This window comes from Mangifera indica, chromosome 6 (assembly GCF_011075055.1).
Source record: "Mangifera indica cultivar Alphonso chromosome 6, CATAS_Mindica_2.1, whole genome shotgun sequence".
NCBI lineage: Eukaryota > Viridiplantae > Streptophyta > Magnoliopsida > Sapindales > Anacardiaceae > Mangifera > Mangifera indica.
This window is the reverse complement of record NC_058142.1, coordinates 13,791,551-13,814,872: the sequence shown is the minus strand read 5'-3', so window position 1 is coordinate 13,814,872 and position 23,322 is coordinate 13,791,551. Positions and strand designations below refer to the sequence as shown.

The 23,322-nt window shown below is 31.4% G+C and overlaps 2 protein-coding genes across 2 annotated transcripts; one reads left to right on the top strand and one right to left on the bottom strand.

Annotated features, from left to right (window-relative positions):
• Positions 1-11,848: 11,848 nt before the first annotated feature.
• On the top strand, positions 11,849-13,452 carry LOC123218736 (berberine bridge enzyme-like 22). Its single transcript, XM_044640327.1, has one exon. It carries the CDS (start codon positions 11,849-11,851, stop codon positions 13,442-13,444), a length of 1,596 nt encoding a protein of 531 aa, XP_044496262.1. The 3' UTR covers positions 13,445-13,452.
• Positions 13,453-13,532: 80 nt separating this feature from the next.
• On the bottom strand, positions 13,533-21,454 carry LOC123218735. Its single transcript, XM_044640326.1, has 9 exons — positions 21,264-21,454; positions 21,130-21,185; positions 20,927-21,041; positions 19,308-20,332; positions 17,085-18,688; positions 16,777-16,907; positions 15,873-16,672; positions 14,759-14,871; positions 13,533-14,257 (listed from the first exon to the last, which is right to left on the bottom strand). Exons 2-9 carry the CDS (start codon positions 21,181-21,183, stop codon positions 13,942-13,944), a joined length of 4,158 nt encoding a protein of 1,385 aa, XP_044496261.1. The 5' UTR covers positions 21,184-21,185; positions 21,264-21,454; the 3' UTR covers positions 13,533-13,941.
• Between the last annotated feature and the right edge of the window lie 1,868 nt (positions 21,455-23,322).

Genomic DNA, 23,322 nt, shown 5'->3' with positions numbered 1-23,322 from the left:
TGTTGTACTAATAGCTAAGAGTGATTTGAAGTATATGATAACCATTAAGAATTGGTTATCCACAAATTTTAACATGAAGGATATGAGTGAAGTAGATTATATTTTGGGTATTAAAATCAAAAGAGATAGTTCTAAGAAACTTTTGACTTTGTCACAAAAGCATTATATCCAAAAGATTTTGGAACAATTCAACATGGCAAACTATAAACCTATAGATAATCATGTGTCAAAAAGCAATTTCTTGAGCCAAGACATATGTCCTAAGACTCAAAATGAGAAAAACGAAATGTTGTTAGTACCTTATTCAAATGTGGTTGGAAGTTTTATATATGTTATGATGTGTATTCACCCTAATATTTGTTTTATTGTCTAGTTGATCAGTCGATATCAATCAAACCCTAGAAGGGAACAATGAAAGACTATTAAGAGGATATTTAGATATTTAAAAGACAATGTGGATTACTATTTATGCTACCAAGGATCATATTTGCATATTGTTGACTATTTGAATACCAACTAATGTGGTGATTTAGACCAACGCAAATCAACTTCTGGCTATGCTTTCTTACTCTAAACAGATGTCATGTCTTGGAGTAGTAAGAAATAGAAATGCATAGTCTTATCCATAATGGAAGTAGAATTTGTAATTTATTCTATAGCTATGCAAGAAGTTGTTTGGTTATGGAGATTTTTTGAGAATTTAGGCATGCAAGATAAAATAATTGGTCCAATAGTCATACATTGTGATAATCAAGTTGTTATAGCTTTCATAAAAGATCCTAAATTCCATAATAGAATCAAACAAACCAACACTAAATATAATTTTATCAGAGACATCATTTCGAAAAAGAAAATGATTGTATAATATATTTCTATGCAAAATATGGTTGCACACATCCAAATAATTTGTGAATACCATATGTGAGTTCTTAATAAATAGTAATACCTGAAAAATTGGAGAAATGATTAAGAACTTAAGTTAGACATTAGATATAATGACTAAACTAATATCTGTACAATGATAGTAATGACATTTGAGAAGATACACACTGTAGCATATGATTCATACCATGTGTGCGTAAGTAAGACGACCATTTGAAGTAGTGAAAGGATGAATCTCTACTCCCTTACTATGTGAAACTTTATGAGAATTACCTCATGTTGGTACCATTTGACTCTTTATTGTTATTTGATGTTTACTCTTAATGTTGGTATTTTAGCTTGACACTTATAGCCACACATGATTAGAAAAACAGCTAAATTTAAATTGAGAATTTCAAGTAGAAGAGGAATACTTATATATTATGTGTATCTATTGGTCAATCGATCTTGTCACTCATATGAGAGAATAGACTTGATCATAAATACATATAAAAATAACACAATGATAAATTAGAGATTAAAAGGAGCTAATGTTATTGAATAAGTCTAAAGTGTTGTGAGACTAATTTTTTATCATTTTCTTCAGGTTGAACAACTATGTTATTCTGAATAGATACATAGTAAATTAGCTCCCAAGTATAGGTTGCGTGCAAGGTCGTATGACATATTTGCTAGTATGAAATACTCTACTTTGTGAAATTTCTATGTTAGAGTTTTGATATGGATCACCTATCACATATGAGTGACAGATATTAGGCTTGGTCCTCCCATGATGTATTAACCCAACCCATATCTAGATAATAAGGGAATTGTCTTGATTGCCTTTGGGATAGGATTTGACAAAATCACCTTTAGCAATTACCAACAGTTAATATAAGTTAGAATTTTGAAATCTTAGCTTTCTCCCAAATAAAAGTAACGCAAAAATAGAGAAGGATAAGGAGACTACGTATTTCTTTCATATATTCCCAAAATTCTTCTTCATATACAAAAAAACCAAAAACTTAGAATATAGAGAGAAAAAGGGCAAATAGTACTGTGAAAAATTCAGGAGGCTACAAAAGCTTCGTCTACAAGCAATCATGAATTAGGTAACTCTAAAACCTTAATCCTAAAAATTTATTTTTCCCTAAAATTGATTTATAATTTGCTTAGTGTGGGTCAGTTGGTAGTGAGAAGGTATGTTATAAACCTTCGAGACAATCAACTCTTGATTATTGATAAAAAAATGTATACTTATTTTCAATGCCTCTTTGACAAAAAATCGTATGTTTTAAGTTGATTTTTTTAATGGCATTTATAATTGTCTCAATGTTATTGTAAATGATGAATCTTGGTTGTGGCATTTTCACTTTGGACATTGGACTTTTGGAGTTTAAAATTGCTTGCAAAGGGAAATATGGTGAAAGGTTTGCCTAGTATTCATCATCTAGAACAATTGTGTGAAGCTTGCACTCTCATAAAGAATTACATATTGTTGTTTATAACAGAACAACAAGGTGCAACACAACCACCAAAGCTTATTCATTTTGATGTATGTAGCCCAAGGAATATTTAAATTCTATAAACTGACAGTAGAGGTGAATATACTTCTAATGAATTTAATAAATATTATGCGAAAAAAAGAATAAAGCATGAAGTCACCTTTCCTTATACTCCGTAACACGGTGCAGTTGTTGAAAGGAAGAACATAACTATAATGGACATGGCGAAAAGTATGACAAAGGTGAAAGGTATGCTTAATTCATTCTAAGGTGAAGTTATTTCATGTTTTGTTTTCTTGTGGAATAGGTCTTTAAGATGGAATGTTCAAAATATCAACCTACTGAACACGTGAAATAGTTTCAAGCAGAGTGTGAAACATCTTAAAGTATTTGGTTCTATTGCTTATGCCCATATTCTGACAAAGACAAGGGCAAAGCTAGATGATTGAGTAAAAAAGATAGTTTTTGTTTGTTACAAACGTGAAGGGTACAAGCTGTTTAATCTTGAGACAAAAAAGGTGATTATCAGTCGAAATGTAATATTTGCTAAAGAAGAAGCTTGGATATGAGACGTGGATACCCATAAGAACTCTAAAAAACATCTTACTATATCCTTGAGGAAGAAGCAAAAGCTTCCATCACAAATGTAGTTTTATCAAGCTTTGCTTAAGAAATTTGTTTGCCATAGGATTTAACAGAATCTAAAAGGCTAAAGTGACAATGCCAATAATCAATATGCTTGCAACATTATGAGGTAACTCTTGATGATAGAGTTGATGATGACAGAGAATTAGTATACTTTGCTTTCTTTGTAGATATTGAACCTGTGACATTCAAAAAGGCATTTCAATATCCTAAATGGGTGAATGCCATGAATGAGGAGATCAAGGCAATTGAAGAAATAATAAGTGGGAACTAACTAATATCCCACGAGGGCATAAAGCTATTGATATGAAGTAGGTTTTCAAGACAGATGAAGTCAAATGGTGAGGTGGTGAGACATAAAACATAATTGGTGGTGAAAGGATTTGAACAAATGCCTAACCATGATTACTAAGAAATCTTCTCTCATGTTGCTTGAATTAGAACAATTAGACTTCTAATTGCTTTAGCTACCCTCAAGCAATGGAAAATCCACCAAATGGATGTGAAGTCAGCATTTTTAGGTGGTTCATTTGAAGAAGAGGTTTTTGTCAAGCAACTATATGGATTCATGAAGTAGGGAAGTAAAGATAAGGTTTACACATTGAAGAAAGCATTGTACAACTTAAACAAACACTACGAGCATAAATAAGGCACACTAACTCTTTCTTCCATACAATTAGTTTCCAAAAATGCCCATCTAAATATGTTTTATATGTGAAGGTTAACAATTTTGGTGATGTATTAATGTTATGTCATTACGTTGATGATTTAACATTAACAGACAATAATCCCAAAATGATTGAAGATTTTAAAAGGTCTATGATGCAAGAGCTTGAAATGACAAACCTTGGGCTTGTGTATTATTTTTTTAGTATTAAGTAATGCAAAGAGAAGATGAGATTTTTATTTGCTAGAAAAGGTATGCCACTAAAATTTTAAAGAAGTTTTGTATGTATAATTGTAATCATGTGAGAACTCTTGTGTAACCTCTCCTAACCATTAGGGGTGTTACAAAAAAACGGCCAGAGTTCCCCAATTTTAGAGGGCCCAGAGAAATTTTTTATTATTATTTTTAATGCCCTGTAACATTCCTAATTAGCAATTCATACAAACTAGTCCTACTAATCGACTGGATTTTCATCAACATAATCACAATTAACAAAATAAATACTTAATAGTAACTATCATAAAAATTAGAACCTACAGAAACTTTATAACCAATTTCAATGACTAGTCATATATATATATACATATATAGATATAGATATACACAATCACATATATACATATAGGAAACAAAATATATACATATCCACCAATATCTATATCAAGTGTGTGTGTGTGTGTGTATATATATATATATATATATATATATATATATATATATGTATATGCATATATTCACATATACATCAAAAACATATAAATCAACAACAATATGGTGTCTTCTTCCCTCAGCCTCATGTCTCACTAGTGCTCCCCGGGAACCTTTGCTGCAACTCTTTACCTGTAAAATATTAAGTTAAACGAAGTGAGTGACCATGGGTCAGTAAAAAGATCATACTCAATACTCAAAGCATTTCATATCAATACTAATTTCTTTCATACTCAGCATGTCTGGGCTATTTACAAACAAATAATTGACACGAAACACGCATTAAACACATATCATAATTCTCTTCTGTCACCCATTTATTTATTTCCTTACTATATAAATATAATTCACTCGTTATGATTTATGTATGTATGAGTGTCATGACTTTCATAAAATATTTGCTAATTCTTTTTCTTTTTTTTTTGTCAAATATTTTCATTGACCGGTCTAGACTACATAGAACAGTACTCGCAGTCACCATACAAGGTACAATCCTTTCTTACACGCATATTTCTCTATTATTATTTTTTTCTTTACTATCCACACAGTAAAGCTGACATCTTTATTTGTTATCCACACAATATAATTAATATTTTTCTTTGTTGTCCACACAGTATAGTTGGTGTGTAAGAATTTTAAGCATGCTTTCTGTTTTCTTGTATCATATGAGTCATTATAAAACCAAAAACACTTGTTTTCCATTTTTTGAAAACATGCATAACTTAGAAAATATTTTTCCTTTTTCTTTATTTTTCTGAAATATGCATATGCTATGATTCCTTATGTATACATGTATAACCATAATATGAAATATGTTCATTCATTGTTTTCCCTTATTCTTTTCACTCCTTATCAAACATCATATTATTTTCTCATGCATTTATATATATCTCATGCATCAAATTAATTTCAAAATGTACAATATAGGCTTATTATAAAGGTTATTACACATATCATGCACATAATTGAGCAAAATTAACATATATCACATAAAATGACACTTTTGTCCTTGTGGCCAAAAGTCATATGCCTACCCTTAGTGTAAATTATTCCATCAATTCATCAATTCTCACATACTCAATACACAAAATCCACTAAACTAACCCCAAGAATATGAAATGTCTAAAATACCCTTATGAAAAAAATTACATCATAAGTCCTAATGAATTTCTTTAATCTTTTAAGCATAAATCACCTTAATTCTAATACCTTACACACTTACATAAGTAAAGGTTATTTAAATAACCTATCTCAAATTACTTCAAGTATGTAAAGTATGAAATTTTTACCTTTTCTTTGCTAATTAGGTGATTTAAGTCTATCCTCCTTTTCTTCTTCCTAGCAACCTTAATCAACCAAAAGCAAAATCATTCATTAAAACTCTAAACTTTACATCTCTTAAAAATTAAATTTTTTACCTTAGAACTTACCAGAATTGATAGATCTACACTTTTTATAACTGGAGGCTCTGGAAATTAGGTGATTTAGTTAGGTCTTTTGATGAATTTTTGCTTAAAGAAAAAGCTTTAGTAAAATTATGGAGATTCTCGGCCAAGGAAGAAGAAAATGAATAGTTGGTTGGTTTTATAAACATTTTGGACTAATTTACCCTTAACCTTTTTCAAAAATGACTATTTTATCCTTATCCAATTACCAAAAACCCTTAGCACCATTATATAATTTCAAGTATCATTCAATTTACATTCCCACTTTGTCTCTTAAATCCTTCTAAAATAACCATTTTACCCCCTTTAAAAATTATTGCTCATTTAATAGTTTTCTATAATTCTTTTGCAATGTCTTTAAACAACAAGTTATAAAATCAACTCTAGGGGTAATTTTGGAAATGGAGTTTACTAACATACTTGATTCCGGGTGTTACATCTTGTGGAATTTGGTACCTAATTGTCCAAGAAAGGTGATGATAGACACGTTGAATCCACTTATTTCAAGCAAATTGTTGAGAGTTTGAGATATCTCACATGCACAAGGTTGAACATCTATTATGGTGTTTGTATGATTAGAAGATTTTTGGAATCTCCTCATTAATCTCATATATAGGTGGCCAAAAGAATCATACAGTATCTAAATGACACTTATAATCATGGTTTATTCTATTCTTCATATATTCATTATGCTCTTATAGGTTTTTCAAACAATGATTAGGATGGAGATTTAGATGACCAAAAAAGCACTTCTGGTTATTATTTTAATTTTGGTGTTATAACTTGTTCATGGTCTTCAAAGAAGCAGCCTATAGTTGCACTTTTAACTTGTGAAACAGAATTTGTAGTCGTAACTTCAAGTGCATGTCAAGCAATATGGTTGTGTAATGTAGTAAGCCAATTAAAATCTTTATTGACAAAGTTTTTTGCAATTGACTTGGTAAAGAATCCTATCACACATGGAAGAAGCAAGCATATTGACATACACTATCATTTCTTGAGAAATCAAGTTAGGAAGAAAGTAATTGAGCTAGTATTTAGCAAGTCTGACGACCAATTGGCGAATGTTCTCTTCAAACCTTTGAAGTATAAGACATTTGCCAAATGGAACCGTATGCTCAGAATGATGACTTTTCCAAATCAAAATTAAATGAGGGTGTTGGTTTGTTAATCTTGATTCTATAACACTTTTATTTGTTGAATAAGTCTTATTATTTGTCAAATTCTTTAGGAAATAGTTGTTATTCTTCATGCCAGTCAGTATACATGTTGGAGATATTGACTTGATTTTAGGATTTAGTTGTTTTTCCTTTGTTGTATCTATTGGTACCTATGTTTATATAAAGGCATCATTCAAAAATTGATTGTATCCAATTTTCATTGCTATATGTAATAAAACATACTTCCTCCTCTAGGCTTTTCTATTTCTTTTATTCTCTTACATCGTTTTATTGCCAAATTTTTATCAAATTACAACAATTTCCTTACAAGTTCAATCAAGAGAAACAATGCTAGTCCAAGCAAAGCTTGGTTTGTCGGCTTTACATCCACTCACAATTTCTTAAATGAAATAGTGGCTTGGATCATATGACCGTTGATGGAACAATGTCCTTCTATGCAGGTTATGGTCGTATCTGGTGAACAAAAAAAAAAAAACACTAGAGCAATGGGCTATGTAAGCTTAATAAAGTAGACTTTTGTAAAAAAAAAAAAAATTCGAACTAGATTTCGTCTACTATTAAAAGGGTACGTCATGATTTTAAGATTTCAATAGCTTCAAATAGACAAGGGAATAGGTCATGTCGGGTCAAATTCGGCATGGCTTTCTATGCCCACGAGTTGTATTGTGCCATGACTTGCCCAAATAATAGGCTTTGCAGGTTGATCAGTTATATTATATATTTTAATTTTAAAAAATTAGTAATTTATAACCATTTTCAAATTAAATGAAATGATTACAATACTCCTAATAACAGTTGTTACATGATAGTAAAATAAAAAAATAAAATCGTACATAGAAAATAAATCACTAACAAAATATAGAAGTATCAGTATTAATCTATCATACTTTTTAGTCATCTTCGACATCTTAATTCTTGAAGTCTTCAAATATATATCTCAGCTACTTAATCTTACAACTTGAAATATGTAGTCACTCGATTCTTCATGCATATAATGACCTCGACCATATATTGGTTTAAATTTGACTATTTGTCATCCAAGATATATTCACCTTACACTACAAGCTTATTTAAATGCAATAGTAGCCACCAAAGTGTTAGTAAATTATGTGTCATAATGAAAAACACAAAATGTTTCTTTTTAATGTTTTTCCCTATACCAGAATATCAAAATTTTCATTTTCATTTATAATTTTAGATAATTGAGCAATATTATAATAATTAGTAAATTCACTAAAATTATAACTGAAACCTATAGGTACATTGCTTACCTTTCGTGAGGATAAAGAACAAGTGCATCTTGCCTTTGGACAAATCGGTTGAACTTGTTGTGCTTATGAAGTGGATGCAATGTTTCCATACATAACTTCATACACAATATACATTTTATACAAAAAATTATTAACATCATCTACTGTTACAGATAAAGGTTTTAACAAAATTTGAACTCCCAATAGTTTAGACTTAAAATCTAAAACAATTGCTACAACAAAGGTGTATCTTTCTAATATTTCTTAAATTTATCTTTAATTGGTTTTGCAACATGTCTAAAAATGTGATGATATCAATACTCTTTAAAAATAAAACTAATGACTATTATACGACATAAAACTAAACAAGTTGTGGGATAGTAATTTCCTTTAAATTGATCAGTAGAATTTTCTAATAGCTTTAACATATTCATTAAAATACAGTCAATTTTCTAATCATGTTTAGTAGAAAGAAAATAGGATTTTTAAGATCTTTTGGTTGTATATTAAAAAATTGGGTCATTATTATTTTATAGATATCACAAGATTTTATAATTAAACAAGTTGAATTTCATCAAGTTTTAACATAAGGTTTTAATTTTTTCCTTATTAAACCCATTTATTTATACATGATATGGTGTGCTTGTAAACATGCCGAAGATTATGAAATATAAGTTTTGACATATGTAATTATTCCTATTTCATCATTTGTCTGACTCTTTCTATTTTGTGTTATTAAGTTCATTATATGACAAATGCATCAAACATAATTTTCTATTAAATGGTAAACTTTAATGTTTTATCATTAAATCAACAACTTTATCATTAGATTTTATATTATCAAATGTAATAGAACAAATATTTTTATTTATTTTATATTCATTAAAGATGTTATCTAATGTTGTATAAATGGTTACACCTAGAAATATACATAATTCAATTTAAACTATAAAACCAGACTCAACCGTTCAAAAATTATGATTTAATTTGGTTTAGATTGAAAATTGTTGGTAAAACGGTTAATAGTTTAGGTTAAGGTTTGAGTAATTTCTAAACCAAACTGTATTTTTTAATAATATATAGGAAAAATGACTATTTCCCACCCAAGGTATGATGAAATGACATATTATCCCTTTTTAAATTTGAAAAAAATATTTTTCTCACCATATACTAAATTTATTAAAATTTTAAATTTTTTTATAAAATTGTTGAATAGACAAAAGACCCCCAAGTTGTATAACACTTTGTTCCTAAAAATTTTAAACAATTTTTGTATCCCTAATTTATATTAATTTCAATTAAAAATAAAAAAAAATTATAAGTATAAATAGAAGTGTCAATGTTATATAAGTGTATGTTTGAAGGTGTTTTGTAGTTTTTAAAAATTTTAGGAGTGTTAATGATTTTTTGCAAGGGTTTTTGGAAATTCACAAAAAAAAAAAGTTTGGGGGTAATTTTGAAAATTTTAAATTTTAATATATTTTTTAATAGTTTCAAAAATGGCATTTACACCCTCAAATAATTGAACATAATCTAACAAATTAAAGGTTTACATCATTTGTTTTTTTATATTTATCTTGTCATTTTCTTTACTTGTTTGTTGTATATATATTTCATTTTAATTTTACATATTTATTTCATATCTTAAATAACTATAATTCAATATTATTTATTTAGTAAAGAATATTTAAAAATAAATGATTTTTAAAATATTCAAACAGTAATTCAAACCAAATCAAAATGTATTTTTCCAATTTGGTTTGATTTGAAATTTTTTCAAATTTTTTTTTTCAATTTAATTTTAAAAAGTTCTTAAACTGCATCAAACTAAACCATACATACCTTCAGTTACACCATTAGTGATGATATTTTATCACTCTAAATGTAATAATTTTTTTTTTTTTGTAATTGCCCATCAAGATGATAAAATGAGTAGCTACGCAAATATACCTTAAATTTTGATTACTAGATAAATAAATTAGAAATTATTAAAATAATACTATTAAAATTACTTAGTTCAGTTTTAGCTTAAATTTTTTTAAATTTAAAAATTCTAACTATATCTAATTTTAATATTGTCCTAAGGACTTTTTTAAAGATTGGTTGAACATTATTTTACATCATCAATTTTAATATTGTATCATTAATATAACTAAAATGTTGATGATCAATGATTACGTATTGACTATGTAGTCTCATATTACTTGTTAATTGTAGTTGAAGTTGGATATTTCCTTTATGTTGAAACCAAATGATTAACTTGAAAAAGATTTATAAATTAATCTTGATTTTGGAAAGACAATTTGTTGTTACCCTTTCAAGTGTTATGATTTTTTTTACAATATTGTTGATGGAGACGTTTGGTGCCCTCGAACTTGCATATAATAAGCATGAACTATATTGTTTGCACATAATTTGTTGAACCAATTTACCATTTATGTTTTTCCTTAGTTTGATCAAAAGTTTCCACACAATCAATTTTTACATTTTTTTTAGTGGTAGTGCATGCTCTTGAGAGTGAGATTCTTCATTGAAATATTGATTTTTTTATTTTTTTTGTTTTCAAAATAATCAAAATTATTAAACTCGTGTGATATTGGATTCAATTAGATATGAATGAAATGAAATAATAATTGATAAATTATTGAATAGAAATCAAAACAAAATAACTTGGAAAATTGAAAATTGATATAAAGAAATTGAGACTGAGAGAATTTAGGAGAGAAAGCGGATTCTTGTTTGAAATTATGAATTTGGGGAATATTAATAATTAAAAAGAAAAAAGAAAGGCTCCCCCACCAAATTAAAAGTACTAAAATTAAAAAAATATATTGGTTTTTTAAGACCCCAAAAAAGAATTTGACCATGAATGTAGAAGGTGGGAAGAGGCTATTAAAATAAGTTTGACACAAGCCTTGATGCAAATAAAACATTGAAGCCTTGCACATGGAACCTGTAAATTACTTTTATTCATGAAGACAAAAGCAGTCCGACCAATATACTTACAGGCCTTATTTCAGCCGATGAAAATGCACGGTGGGGTGGCTAGACATATTTTCAAATCGAACAAAAAAAAAAAAAGGAGTTTCGTAAAATCTCAAACTAAATAAAACTACCCAAGTTTTAAACCAAACCAAATCAAATTAAAAAATTGTTATTTGATATAATTTGTAAGCATAAATAAAGTGAAGTGTTCTTCACTTTATTTTGATTATTATATTATTATTCTATCGATCAAATCATTCGAGTTTTTTCTACTAGGTATAACCAACCTTCTTAACAATATATAAACTAATATATAAAGTTATCATGCTAATTTTACAAATTTACTATTACTATCATTTTTTAATACATTTTTGTTGGATTTATTTTATTATATGCTTGCATTAATAAAAAGGACAAACGCAGTTAGTTCCACATAGTGTCTCACCTTCAATATTGGAATTATCAACTTTCTTTTGTTTGAATACAGCTTGTTTAAGCAGCTGCCGATCAGAAAAGATCTCCAGTTGAAATATTACATCCCACAGGGACAAAACTACTCAAATATAAACACACTAGGACTCAATTGCATAAGAAGCTGAAAATGAAACAAATTATTGTTCTAATTTCTATTTTGATCGCAGTTTCATGGGCAACTTCTCGTCCAATCCAAGAAGAATTCAGGCAATGCATGTCAACCCAATTCAAAGCCTACACTAGAAGCTTTGAGATAATTTTCCCTCGAAATTCCTCTTTATATTCATCTCTCTTGCAGTCTACTATACAGAATCCCAGATGGTTAAATGCCACAACTTTTAAGCCTCTTCTTATAGTGACACCATTTCATGAGTCTGAAGTTCAGGCAGCCATTCTTTGTAGCCGAAAATATGACCTGCAAATAAGAGTGAGAAGTGGGGGTCATGACTATGAAGGCCTTTCTTTCCTTTGCCGGACCCCGTTTATCATCATTGATCTCATCAATATGAGATCGATTGAGGTTGATATTAAAGAAGAAACAGCATGGATACAGTCAGGAGCAACGCTCGGTGAGCTTTACTACACGATCGCAAAGAAAAGTTTAGTTCATGGATTCCCTGCTGGGTTGTGTCCTACCGTTGGAATTGGTGGGCACTTGAGTGGAGGAGGGTTTGGAACATTGGTGAGAAAGTTTGGAGTTGCAGCTGATAATGTTGTTGACGCTTATCTTATAGATGTTAATGGGAGACTTGTTGACAGAAAAGCAATGGGAGAGGAGTTGTTTTGGGCCATTAGAGGAGGTGGTGGAGGGAACTTTGGGGTCATACTTTCCTGGAAAATAAAGCTTGTTCGAGTTCCCAAAAGTGTGACTGTTTTTACAGTTCCAAGAACAGTGGAACAAAGCGCCAGTGAGCTTATTCATAGATGGCAATACATTGCACCTGAAATGCATGAAGATCTTTTCATTAGAATTGTCATTCTGGGTGTGGGAGAAAAGAGTAGTAAAGGTAAGAGAATTGACAATGTTTCTTTCAACTCATTGTTTCTGGGGGGAATCGACAGCCTAATCCCATTAATGAACAAAAATTTTCCTGAGTTGGGATTGAAGGCTGAAGATTGCACTGAAATGACCTGGGTTGAATCGACTATCTATTTTGCTGGATTCCCAAAAGGGTCACCCTTAGAAGTATTGCTGGACAAGGAACAACTGTACAAAAGCAAGTTCAAGGCCAAATCTGACTTTGTGACAGAACCAATACCAAAGAATGCGATTGAAGGAATATGGAAGATGTTCCAGGAAGAAGAAGAAATAGCTATAATGATAATGGATCCTTTTGGGGGAAAGATGAATGAAATATTAGAATTTGAAGTTCCATTTCCCCACAGAAAAGGAAATCTTTATAATATACAGTACATGGTGAAGTGGGATGAGGATGGCTTGGAGACATCCAGCAGGCATGTGAATTGGATTAGGTCATTATACAATTACATGACACCATTTGTTTCAAAGTTTCCAAGGGCAGCCTATGTTAACTACAGGGATCTTGATTTGGGAACCAACAAAAATGGTAAAACCGCAACTTACCGGGAAGCTGCAGCTTGGGGTGACAAGTATTTCAAAGACAACTTCAAGAGATTGGCACGGGTGAAGAACAAAGTTGACCCTGAGAATTTCTTCAGAAATGAGCAAAGTATTCCATTGCTTCCTGAACCATGGAAATAGAATTAGGAAATTATGCAATAATGTTTCCCTTCAAAATTTTGAGATGTCTGAAATTCATCTCCTCTGCAATAACAGTAGCCTTGAGAAGTTTTCACAAATTTAAACTCAGAAATTTAATGATTCATAGAAAATTACAGGAAGTTCAGGCCAAAACTCAGTTCCATAAGAATAAAACTTGACCAAAGGTAGATACCTAGCTTGAACATTGCAAAGCATCAGAAATACAAAATTTTATTACATGAAGACTAACAAAATCTACAAATTTACTTAAGAGGAATGAAGCACAAAAGACTTCATCAACTTTTTTTCAAAATTTCTCTGGTGATTCAAAATCATAGTTTCCGAGAAGCAACTCTGTTCTTGATAGTAGAATCCATCAAAATTTTCAGTTTTGATCATAGTTCATAATAGACATAACTTCAATAAAGGCATCCATCCCACTTCAAAATGCTGGGTACCCAGAAGGTAGATATACATACGGTTCTGGAGTTATAAATTCAGGGTTTTGTAGCAAAATCAGGGCACTGCAAGAGGCTAAATGACAAGGCCTGATTCTTGTTGCTCAGAGATGAAAACCATTTCTTTATATGATCAGCTGCTGGAATTGACTGACTTGCAATGGTTGAATACTCCTTGTTAGTCTTAATGATTTGCTCAAAATCCAGAGAAAGAAGCCCAAGCAGAGCAGAAACAATGGCAATTTGAACAGGAAGACTAGCTCTAGTGGCAGTATCCCGCCACAGAAAGGTGGACAATTTGCTTCTGAAGCTCTCAACTTCCTTATCTTCATACCCACAAGCATTAACTCTAAGTCTGAAATTTATAACATAATTTGAAGTAAGAATAAGCTTACATACAATATAATTAAATTATCTTTTGTATATGTAAATAACAAAATAGAAAAATGAGTTCCATTTCTTTTCTCTAACTAAGCTAGGATTGACATTACACCAATTTAGTCAAACAAAAAGCACTGCATATGAGTAGAAATTAATTAGAGTTCACAAACAAAAATTTATAACAATAAAATTCAGCATGCAACATAAAAACGAAATTGATAAATTCAGAAATAAGAAAAATATGAAATAAATTCTTAGGCCTTCATAAGTTATCCCCTGCCAATGGTAAGCTGGCTGAAACAGACAAGATATCTCTTCCTATACTCAAAGTCCATTTAACCGAATAATAAGAGGCAATGATATCCGGAAATATGAGGAAAACAGTTTTTCAACAACAGAATCAGTAATTGGAAAAGGATTCAAATACGTTGAAAATCATAGAATAGATAATGCCAGAGCACAACTTTTCACAGACCTTCCAAGCTGCCCAAGAAGAATGACAATGGCTACCGTGAAGCTCTCCTGCATGGGTGATTCCAACATCCTCAACAGCTCAGGGATTATTTTAGTGCATGTCCAATCCCATCTCTGCATTTAAAGAGGAAAACAAGTCACACGTTAGGTTTGATTCTCCCAACACCAGATGGAGCAAACAATAATTCAGGAACCACTTATGTTCCCCCTCAGATTTTCCCGTTTTCACTGAAGAGTGTTCTTGTTTCACTTGTCAAAAAACAGCATAAAACAATTGCAAGTTTTTTGGTTTGTAAGAGAATACAATTTTTCAGTCGTTTTTTCAGAAATTTGTTAAATCGTCACATCTTCAAAAGACAACACTAGCTTATAGTGATCATGCTCCTGAATCACAATGAAATGGCTTCTAAAACTATCATGGCTCAAGGGACAAGAAGATTTGAAGTAAGAGTGTGCACGGTTTGATTTGGTGCGATTTGAGAGTTTTTCCAAACTAAACTAAAAAAACAGTTTGAAAAATTTTCAAATCAAATCAAACCATTTTAGCTTTCAAACTAAACCAAACCAAACTGAAAAAATACAATTAAGTCCGGCTTGAATTATGGTTTGAAACTATTAAAATCAGTCACTTCTAAATACATATTATTTAATAAAATTAATTGAATTATAATTTTCTAGAACATAATATAATCATATAAAATAAATATAAAATATATATATAATATATATGAAAAGAAAATAATAAAATAAATATAAAAAAAAACAAGTTATACATCTAATTGCTTATTAAAAAATTGTCAAATATAGTTATATATATATATTTTAAAAAATAAGGTTTGGTTCAAAACCACAATCCAATCTAAAAATTGTTTTTCAAAATTTTATCACCCCAATTCAAACCATTTTACAAACCAAACCATAATTTTTAAATGATTTAGTTTGGTTTTACAGTTTAAATCGAATTAAGTACACCCCTAATTTGAATCTAAGGTACAAAAATGCAAGTAGTTAGAAAAGCCTACTTCCATGGCTGTCAAGTCAAGAACATCTCAAGGTGACAAGACAGTGAGACATGACAGAAGCATTAACAGTAAAATAAAGATAGAAAGCCATACCATGTTGCATGCAAGCAGTTCCATCAACGACAAAACATCAGTGACATGGCACAAAGTCATATTGACAACAGATTCTGATTGGAAAGTGGGCATCTCATACTTTTTCAAGGAGCATGATTCATCATCCTTCATGTCACAAATATTACAAAGGTCTTGGCAAATTTGTTCAGTTTCGTCCTCATGGAATAGGACATTCACGGTCTCAGACTGAGTACACCTCTTAAGCTTTTCCAGGAGCAATGATATGGCAAAATCTACAGAAACTGCATCCTTTGCAAATGGGCATTCAACACAGGGAAGGAACTCAGTTTGAAAATCACTTGTAGATGGAAGACAAGAAGTTTCAGCAGATTGTACACTTCTTCTCTCAAGATATGTGACTATTGATTTCACTACAGTCATTGTTAAATTGTCTTTTGCCAAGGTAACGAACTCTTCCCCACCCAAGTAAGCCAAAATGTGAAGAACGGTCAGCAACAGGGGAGGATCATTCCTGTGTGTCCGAGAAACATTGTATGCAGCCTCACTAATATAAGCAATGTGATTGGTTGATGCAGATATTGATGCCAATATAATGCTCCCTGCTACCACCTGGTCAGCTGAAGCTGCTTCAAATGAGAACATTGCATTTGCACCATCTAGATGGACATTGACTTTTGAATTACTTTCGCTCAATGTTGCAGAAGATCCATCAGTGCATTTCATGACTCTTCCATCCACTAGGAAATCCTCAATGAGACTGAGCAGCTCATCCAAACTTAAATCTTCTAGCATGCTTCTTGCCTCAGCATCAGACATTACTACAAATGAGCATTAAATTCAACTCAGTGTATCAATACATAAAACAAGCAGATTGTAAAATTTTAATAACTAGTGATTACATATCATACTCCAAATTCCATACCTGCATGAACATGTCTGGCAAAAGAATCTGAGCAGACCGTGAAATCCCTACTCAAAATGTTCCCAGGCTGTCCTGGAGCGGTGATTGAGAAGTTGAGAAGTAACAGTGAAAATAATACAGAGGCTTTTTCCCTAAACAGGTCAACAGAAGAAGTAAATTAAGTGGTGCTGATTAGCTATCTGAATGAGCATTAAATTTCTATAAATTAACTACCATGGCAATATCTAACAAATGCAGACAATAAACACAAAAAGCATAAGCTAACTGATAAACATATGAAGAATCCAACAAAGTATATAAGAACTTACTTTGAAAGCAAATTTTCTTCCATTTTAAGAGCAAGCAAAAGCTTTTGCAATATCCACTCTGTTTGAGTAACCAACAAGCATCGATCCATACAAGATTTTGTGGCACAATATATTCTGGATATACTGCTATTGTCCTTAAAATCACCTAGTACAATGAAGAGGTTAGAAACATTATTACATGCAGGTCCAACTTCACTTTCAAAAGGCACAACTCCATCTCTAGATCTAAATGGATCAGATATTACCCCATCCAATCCAAAGTCCTCAAACAGATGATCACAAGCTTTTCCTGCTTGCTTATTACCATGAAAACCATTATCATTACCCCCTTGAGGTTCATAGGAATCGACAGGACCTTCATTCTCATACAATAATGAAGTAGAAATACATTTCTTTAAATCATTGGAATTAATCTCAGCATTGATGACTTCAAAACTGCAAGAAGGCACCATATTTTCTTTTTCATCAGATAAACCGTTGTACAAATTTTTTTCAGCCAAAGGTTCAGATTTACTCATTTCAGATGTTTCAGCACCCTGAAACTCAATCTCAGGAAGAGTAGGCGACAGAGGCATTTCCATTGCTGTTCTGTAACATTCCTCATCAACAGGATTATCCAAGTCCAGCAATTTCATAAAATCTCCATCTGCCATTTCCTCAAATTTTTCATTTGTTTGCACGTCACTAATAATTGAATCATTAATAAGCTCTGCACATGGCCATGCAGATCCTATTGGACCAATAGTAGATTGGCAAACTTCTCTAGACAGATTTGCATCTTCATGGATATTACCACCAACTTTCTGTGTCTTCTTCCGTTCATCAGTACTCAACAAATACTGAATACCTACAGTCTCTTTATGTGATGTCTTTTTCTTCTTGTGGCACCGCTCATGCTTGACAAATGAATTCTCTTGAAGTTTAGGTACTATATTATTTGCCTCTTCCAAGGATTCACCAACTTGTCTGTTTAACTTACAATGAAAATCAGACAGCTTCTCTTCCATCTGTAGATGCAACTGCTTACCCTCTGAGTGCAACAATTCAATGGATTCAATTGCATCAAGTGATCTCTTTCTCTTCTTATTAAATCCATTGCCATTTCCAATGCCAGAAATTTTAAGAGGACTTCTAACATTATCTTCAGTGACCACAGCAAGATTTTTCTTGCATCTCATTTTGTTAACTTCACCAGACATATTGGAAATTGTTGGCTGAGCATTCAAGCTCTCTTCCATAAATTTTGAGCATGTGGTGACAGAAGAAGCACCTTTTCCCTGAGAGCCCATGAATAGTCCATCAGAAAAAGAAGCCGAACTGGAATTTATTGCACAACTCTGTAACATTTTTCGGCTAGAGCCTCCAACCAGAGACTCCAATTTAGAATCTTTAGAATCAATACCTGAAAAGGATTCACAACAGTTCCCTCCAGATAAGGACTGTGATGGCACAAGACATTGAAGTGTTTGCCTAAGAGGACCAAAGGCAGCACTAGTCCGGTAACAAGGCTTTAGAAGTTCATTTTCACTTTGAAGGTAACTCTGAAATGGCTCTACACCAATGACTTCTTCCTTCAATGTTTGCATGTTTGGTTGTTCCATAACCTGCACAGTGCATTAAACCTTTCAGTAAAAAAGCAGAAGCAGATGCTAGTGCAGATTGAGGACAAGGAAAGCAGGCAATATGAGAAGCTATAGACTCATAATCAAAATATAAACCGAAAGTTGATATCTAATTTAAAAAAAAATGTTCCTACATATTATCATGCAAATGAATCAGAAGTTGATCTAATGATTCCAAAAACTAATGTTCTAACATTTCCATTTAAAGATATATTAAAGTAACTGCTTATAAACAGCTGAAACAAACACTTAGTTTATTTACAAAAATATATGAGACAGTATAAAATGCCAACATGACCGAGATAGAACATTTCAATCTAAATATACTTAGTAAGAGAAAGGAGGAAGAAATTCTCATTTTTTGTTGGAATTTGTATAGCCCACCGGTGGTCTGCAAGTAAGTCTAAAACTGTCCACACAACAAAGTACCAAATACAAACTAATGCTTTACCCAATATGTCATTACACTAAAGCGGCTTCAAGTAATCATGCTTCTGAGAAAAATCAATCAGTAGCAAAGTTCAGCAACAAATGCCAACACCTGTATGCTAGCAAAAATAAAAAGAGAATGCAAAAAGAGCTAGTAGGGTGACAAACTAACCTTTTCCTTTACCAGATTATCTATACCTTCAGCCTTGAGCGAGAAGCATTTATCCACTAAATCTAGGCGATCAGAAAATTGAACAAGATCCAACTTCAAGCGACATAGTACTTCTCGCAGAATAATATTATGTCGTTTCTCCAACTTAGCCACTTGTTTGGCATGCTTTACTTGCATTTTTTCAAACTTCAATTGTTTTTTCATAAGCTTCATTTTCCCAGAGTCAGCATTCAAATGCTTTTCAGGTGAAACAGCAGAAGCCTTGATCATTTTTCTACAGGACTGAAGGACATATATCTGCTTCTGCAATTCATCAATCTTTCCTGTAGCTTCTTCTAACCGTTGGGAAAGCTGATTGGACAAGCATTTTTCTTTCTGAACTCTATGTCTAGTCTCTTCCAACTGCAGAGACAAACTTTCAGCACGACATTTTTCTGTCTCAGCCTGATTCCGATTGGCTTCTGCTAGCTTTCTTAGCTCCTGTGCTTTATTCATCTCTGCATCTGCATGTTTTCTCTCTTTGGTTGCCTTCTGTTTTTCAGCTTCAAGTTTTTTGTTTCCCTCAGCCAACTTTAATGTCACAGAATGTAATTTCGCTTTAGTATCATCAACCTCTTTACTCATTGCCTCCAACTGTAACCTATATTCCTTAGCCTTCTCTCCTTTAGTATTTGCTAACTTCCTTTCTTCATCAGCTTTACTCTTTTCCACTTTAACATATTTCCATGCTTCAGTAGCTCTCTTCTTCTCTGCTTCAGCATTCTTCTTTTCAGAATCTGCCCTTTTTTTCTCTTTCTCAAGCAGCTCTTTCAGCCGATTTATTTCTTTTTCCCTGTCAGAAATACAAACTTGCAGGAGTTTCACATCCTCACTCTTATCTTCAGCATGCGATCTTCCTCTCTTTTGTAATATAGAAATTTCAGACTTCAAGGCAGATATCTCATTCTCCAATGAATCTCTTGCAGCCAATTCTTGCTCTCTTCCCACTTTCTCAACTTCTGCACGCGCCCGCTCTTCTTCACATGCTGAGAAAGAAAAGTTACAAATTAATTTTTTTTTTTTTAAAAGTGTGCTTTCATCCACAAAGGAAAAAATCGGAAGTGAGTTGGATGTTTGGGTAAAAGCTTCAATAAATGATACTAGGCTACTTCTTTGAAACTCACGTTTTTATTACCTGTGTGACCTAACTAATTTTTCCATTTTCAATCACAATTACTAACTATTTTGTACTTTGAATAACTCACAATATTTATAAAGCAACGTTTTCTATCTATCAATATAGAAAAATTATCCACATATGAACAAACACTGCCAAGTGAAACTCTAAAACAGAAAATATACATGAAATGCAGCACCAGGCTCATCCAAATCAGCTTTACGTATGCTAAAACAAAGATGTGTCCAACATCTCGGCAGAAAAAACTTAACACATACCCTTCACATTTGTAAATACTAGCATCAGCATGATCTGAAATCAAATCAAAGATTTCAGACTACCGAATCATACTTAATAACCAGACTGATATTAAATATAACTAAAATCATATGTTATAAGCTTGATAACAATGCCCATACCATGGAGAGACTACCAGCTTAATGCAATATTAGATCCCACTTACCTTTCTTGAGAGAGAGATTTTCAGCTTGAACCTTATCAAGTTGTTGCTCGAAAAGCTTCAGAGCTTGGCGCAATGCGCTCCGCTTCTCTTGTAGCTGAGAGCACCTATTTCTCCACTGTTATACATCAATCTCCAATTAATATTATTTCAAAAAAAATCCTGAAATAAAAATAAATATAAGTACAAAAGCCCTAAAATCATACCAATTGACAGCAGGGATTCACCGGCGCCTGCTTTTCTGAACCTTCCACTGCCATTTCTACAAGTAGAAGATTTAAAGATAAACTAAAACCCGGAATCAAAAACCGAATCGTAACATCAAAAGAAAAACACTTACTTGATTGCAGTTAGTCTTTCATCAACGTAAAACCCCTAAACCCTAACCATCTCTGTTCTGGACTAAAGGAGAAAGAAGTAAACATGAGACTTTAGTGTGTAGCAGACTGCAGGGAAGAGTAACCCTAGGAAGGAATAGCTAGTCGGGTCAGGTTGGACTCATAGTCGGTCTAAAACCTGGGCCTGAAAATTGACGATCACTTCCTTCAAATTAACGGGCTTCGGTGAAAGTTATGTTAGGAATTCTATTACGGGCCTCCGTAAAGAAGCTATTTTTTTTGAAGAATTAATATTTAAAGGTCCATTGTTCACTCTTTTTGTCCCGTTTCAGAAACAAAAATACAAAACCCTAATCTCCATCATCAATGAGAGTCACTCTATGGATCAAAATTAATCTAGGGTATTTTTCCTATTTAATTAGTTGATTGATTGAATGTATTGTTTATTTGAATTAATTTGTGTGTTGACTAAGTCTACGTTGAAATGGATATGCTTTTAACATAATACATGTCTAAAATTAGACTTGCCAAGCAAACGGATGAAATTGGATTGAATACAAATGAAATTGATACGGATACAAGTAAATAAATACTTGTAAAAAAAAATATCAATTTAAATATGTAAGAAATATGAAAACTCTTATCCAATCCTACAGATATGGGTAAATCCATAATTATCAGTATAATTGAAGTTTTTTATTTTTAAATTTGTAAATAAAAAAATGCATTGGTTTTTCATGATATGCATTAATATATATAAATTAGTATTGAATATTTGTATGGTATAATTAACAAATTTTTTAGTCAATTGAATTTTTGGGGCTTATCTCTCACGGATAGATTTTAATAGAGACTTTGCCTAATGGCTAATGTAAATACTAGAAAAACTTAACATTATAAAACTCAATTCACCTGTACACAAATAAAAAAAAGGCAACAAAATGAGATGATTAATTCCATTGGAATTTCATATATAAGTTACAATCTTCTTCCTTGGAATCTAATATATTAGTTCCTATGATAAATTCTATTCTTCAATCTTCATATAAACCCACACAATGCAATATGAACAATTTAAAGATTAAAAAACTACAAATTTCTTACTAATTTTACAAAACTTCATATGTAGTAACACAAAATGAGAACTCGTTCAACGTTTTTATCAAAAGAAAACATCTTACCAAGAACTCTTTTCACCCGTTTTTAGTATAAACTTTCATTCAACAAAGAAAGATTATAGGCAAGAAAGTGGGAACAAGCAATAGAAACCATCACAAGAAAATGCATGTTCACATTCACAACTAACTAAGAATAAGAAAGAAAAAGACATCAATATTTACTACATTTAAATAAAATTCAACATATCTAAACCACCATGCAATATATATTTGGTGGTGACTTGCAAGCTCTGATGAAAGTGTCTTAACCTTGGTGTAATCTATAACATGAAAAATTAAATTTAACATATACAAAATCTTTAGCTTTATAAATAGAAAATTGAAAAGTAAATCATAAATGCAATTAAATATAAATAGAAATGGATAATGTGATTACTTCAAATAAAATTCATTGCACAATTGTGGTGTTGGTGGATTCCTGTGATTCTATAATCATTGGATTAATTAATGGCACAAGAATAACACCATGATCAATTTCATCATATAAAGTGAAGAACAATAATAAAATGTTAATATCTTATCGCATTAACAATATCAATATATTAACAATAAAAAATATCAAAATATTTGAAATATTATGTTAACATGTTACCTTTAAATTTATATTCACGCAATTAGGTTTGAGTGCACATTAAAGGTTCCAAATTATCTGGTTGAAGTGAGTTTTAATATTTATTGAGCATTTTGTTACCAATACTAAAAGCAAACTCCAAAGCAACAATTGTTATTGGTATATTCATAATACCACGAATCATTATGACAAGTATTGGATAATAATCATAATATATTTTTCTGTTGGATCCAATCTACCTATGATGGATTGACTCGATTCATTAGAGTTGAAATATCTAAATAACCCTAATAGTGAAAATTGTCTTTCTAT

Coding starts and splice junctions, on each gene's coding strand:
- LOC123218736 (XM_044640327.1), top strand. CDS start 11,849: ATGAAACAAATTATTGTTCTAATTTCTATTTTGATCGCAGTTTCATGG.
- LOC123218735 (XM_044640326.1), bottom strand. CDS start 21,183: ATGGCAGTGGAAGGTTCAGAAAAGCAGGCGCCGGTGAATCCCTGCTGT. Junction 16,908..17,084: donor GAAGAAAATTTGCTTTCAAA/GTAAGTTCTTAT, acceptor TGACCTGTTTAG/GGAAAAAGCCTCTGTATTAT. Junction 14,872..15,872: donor AACTGCTTGCATGCAACATG/GTATGGCTTTCT, acceptor CTTTAAATGCAG/AGATGGGATTGGACATGCAC.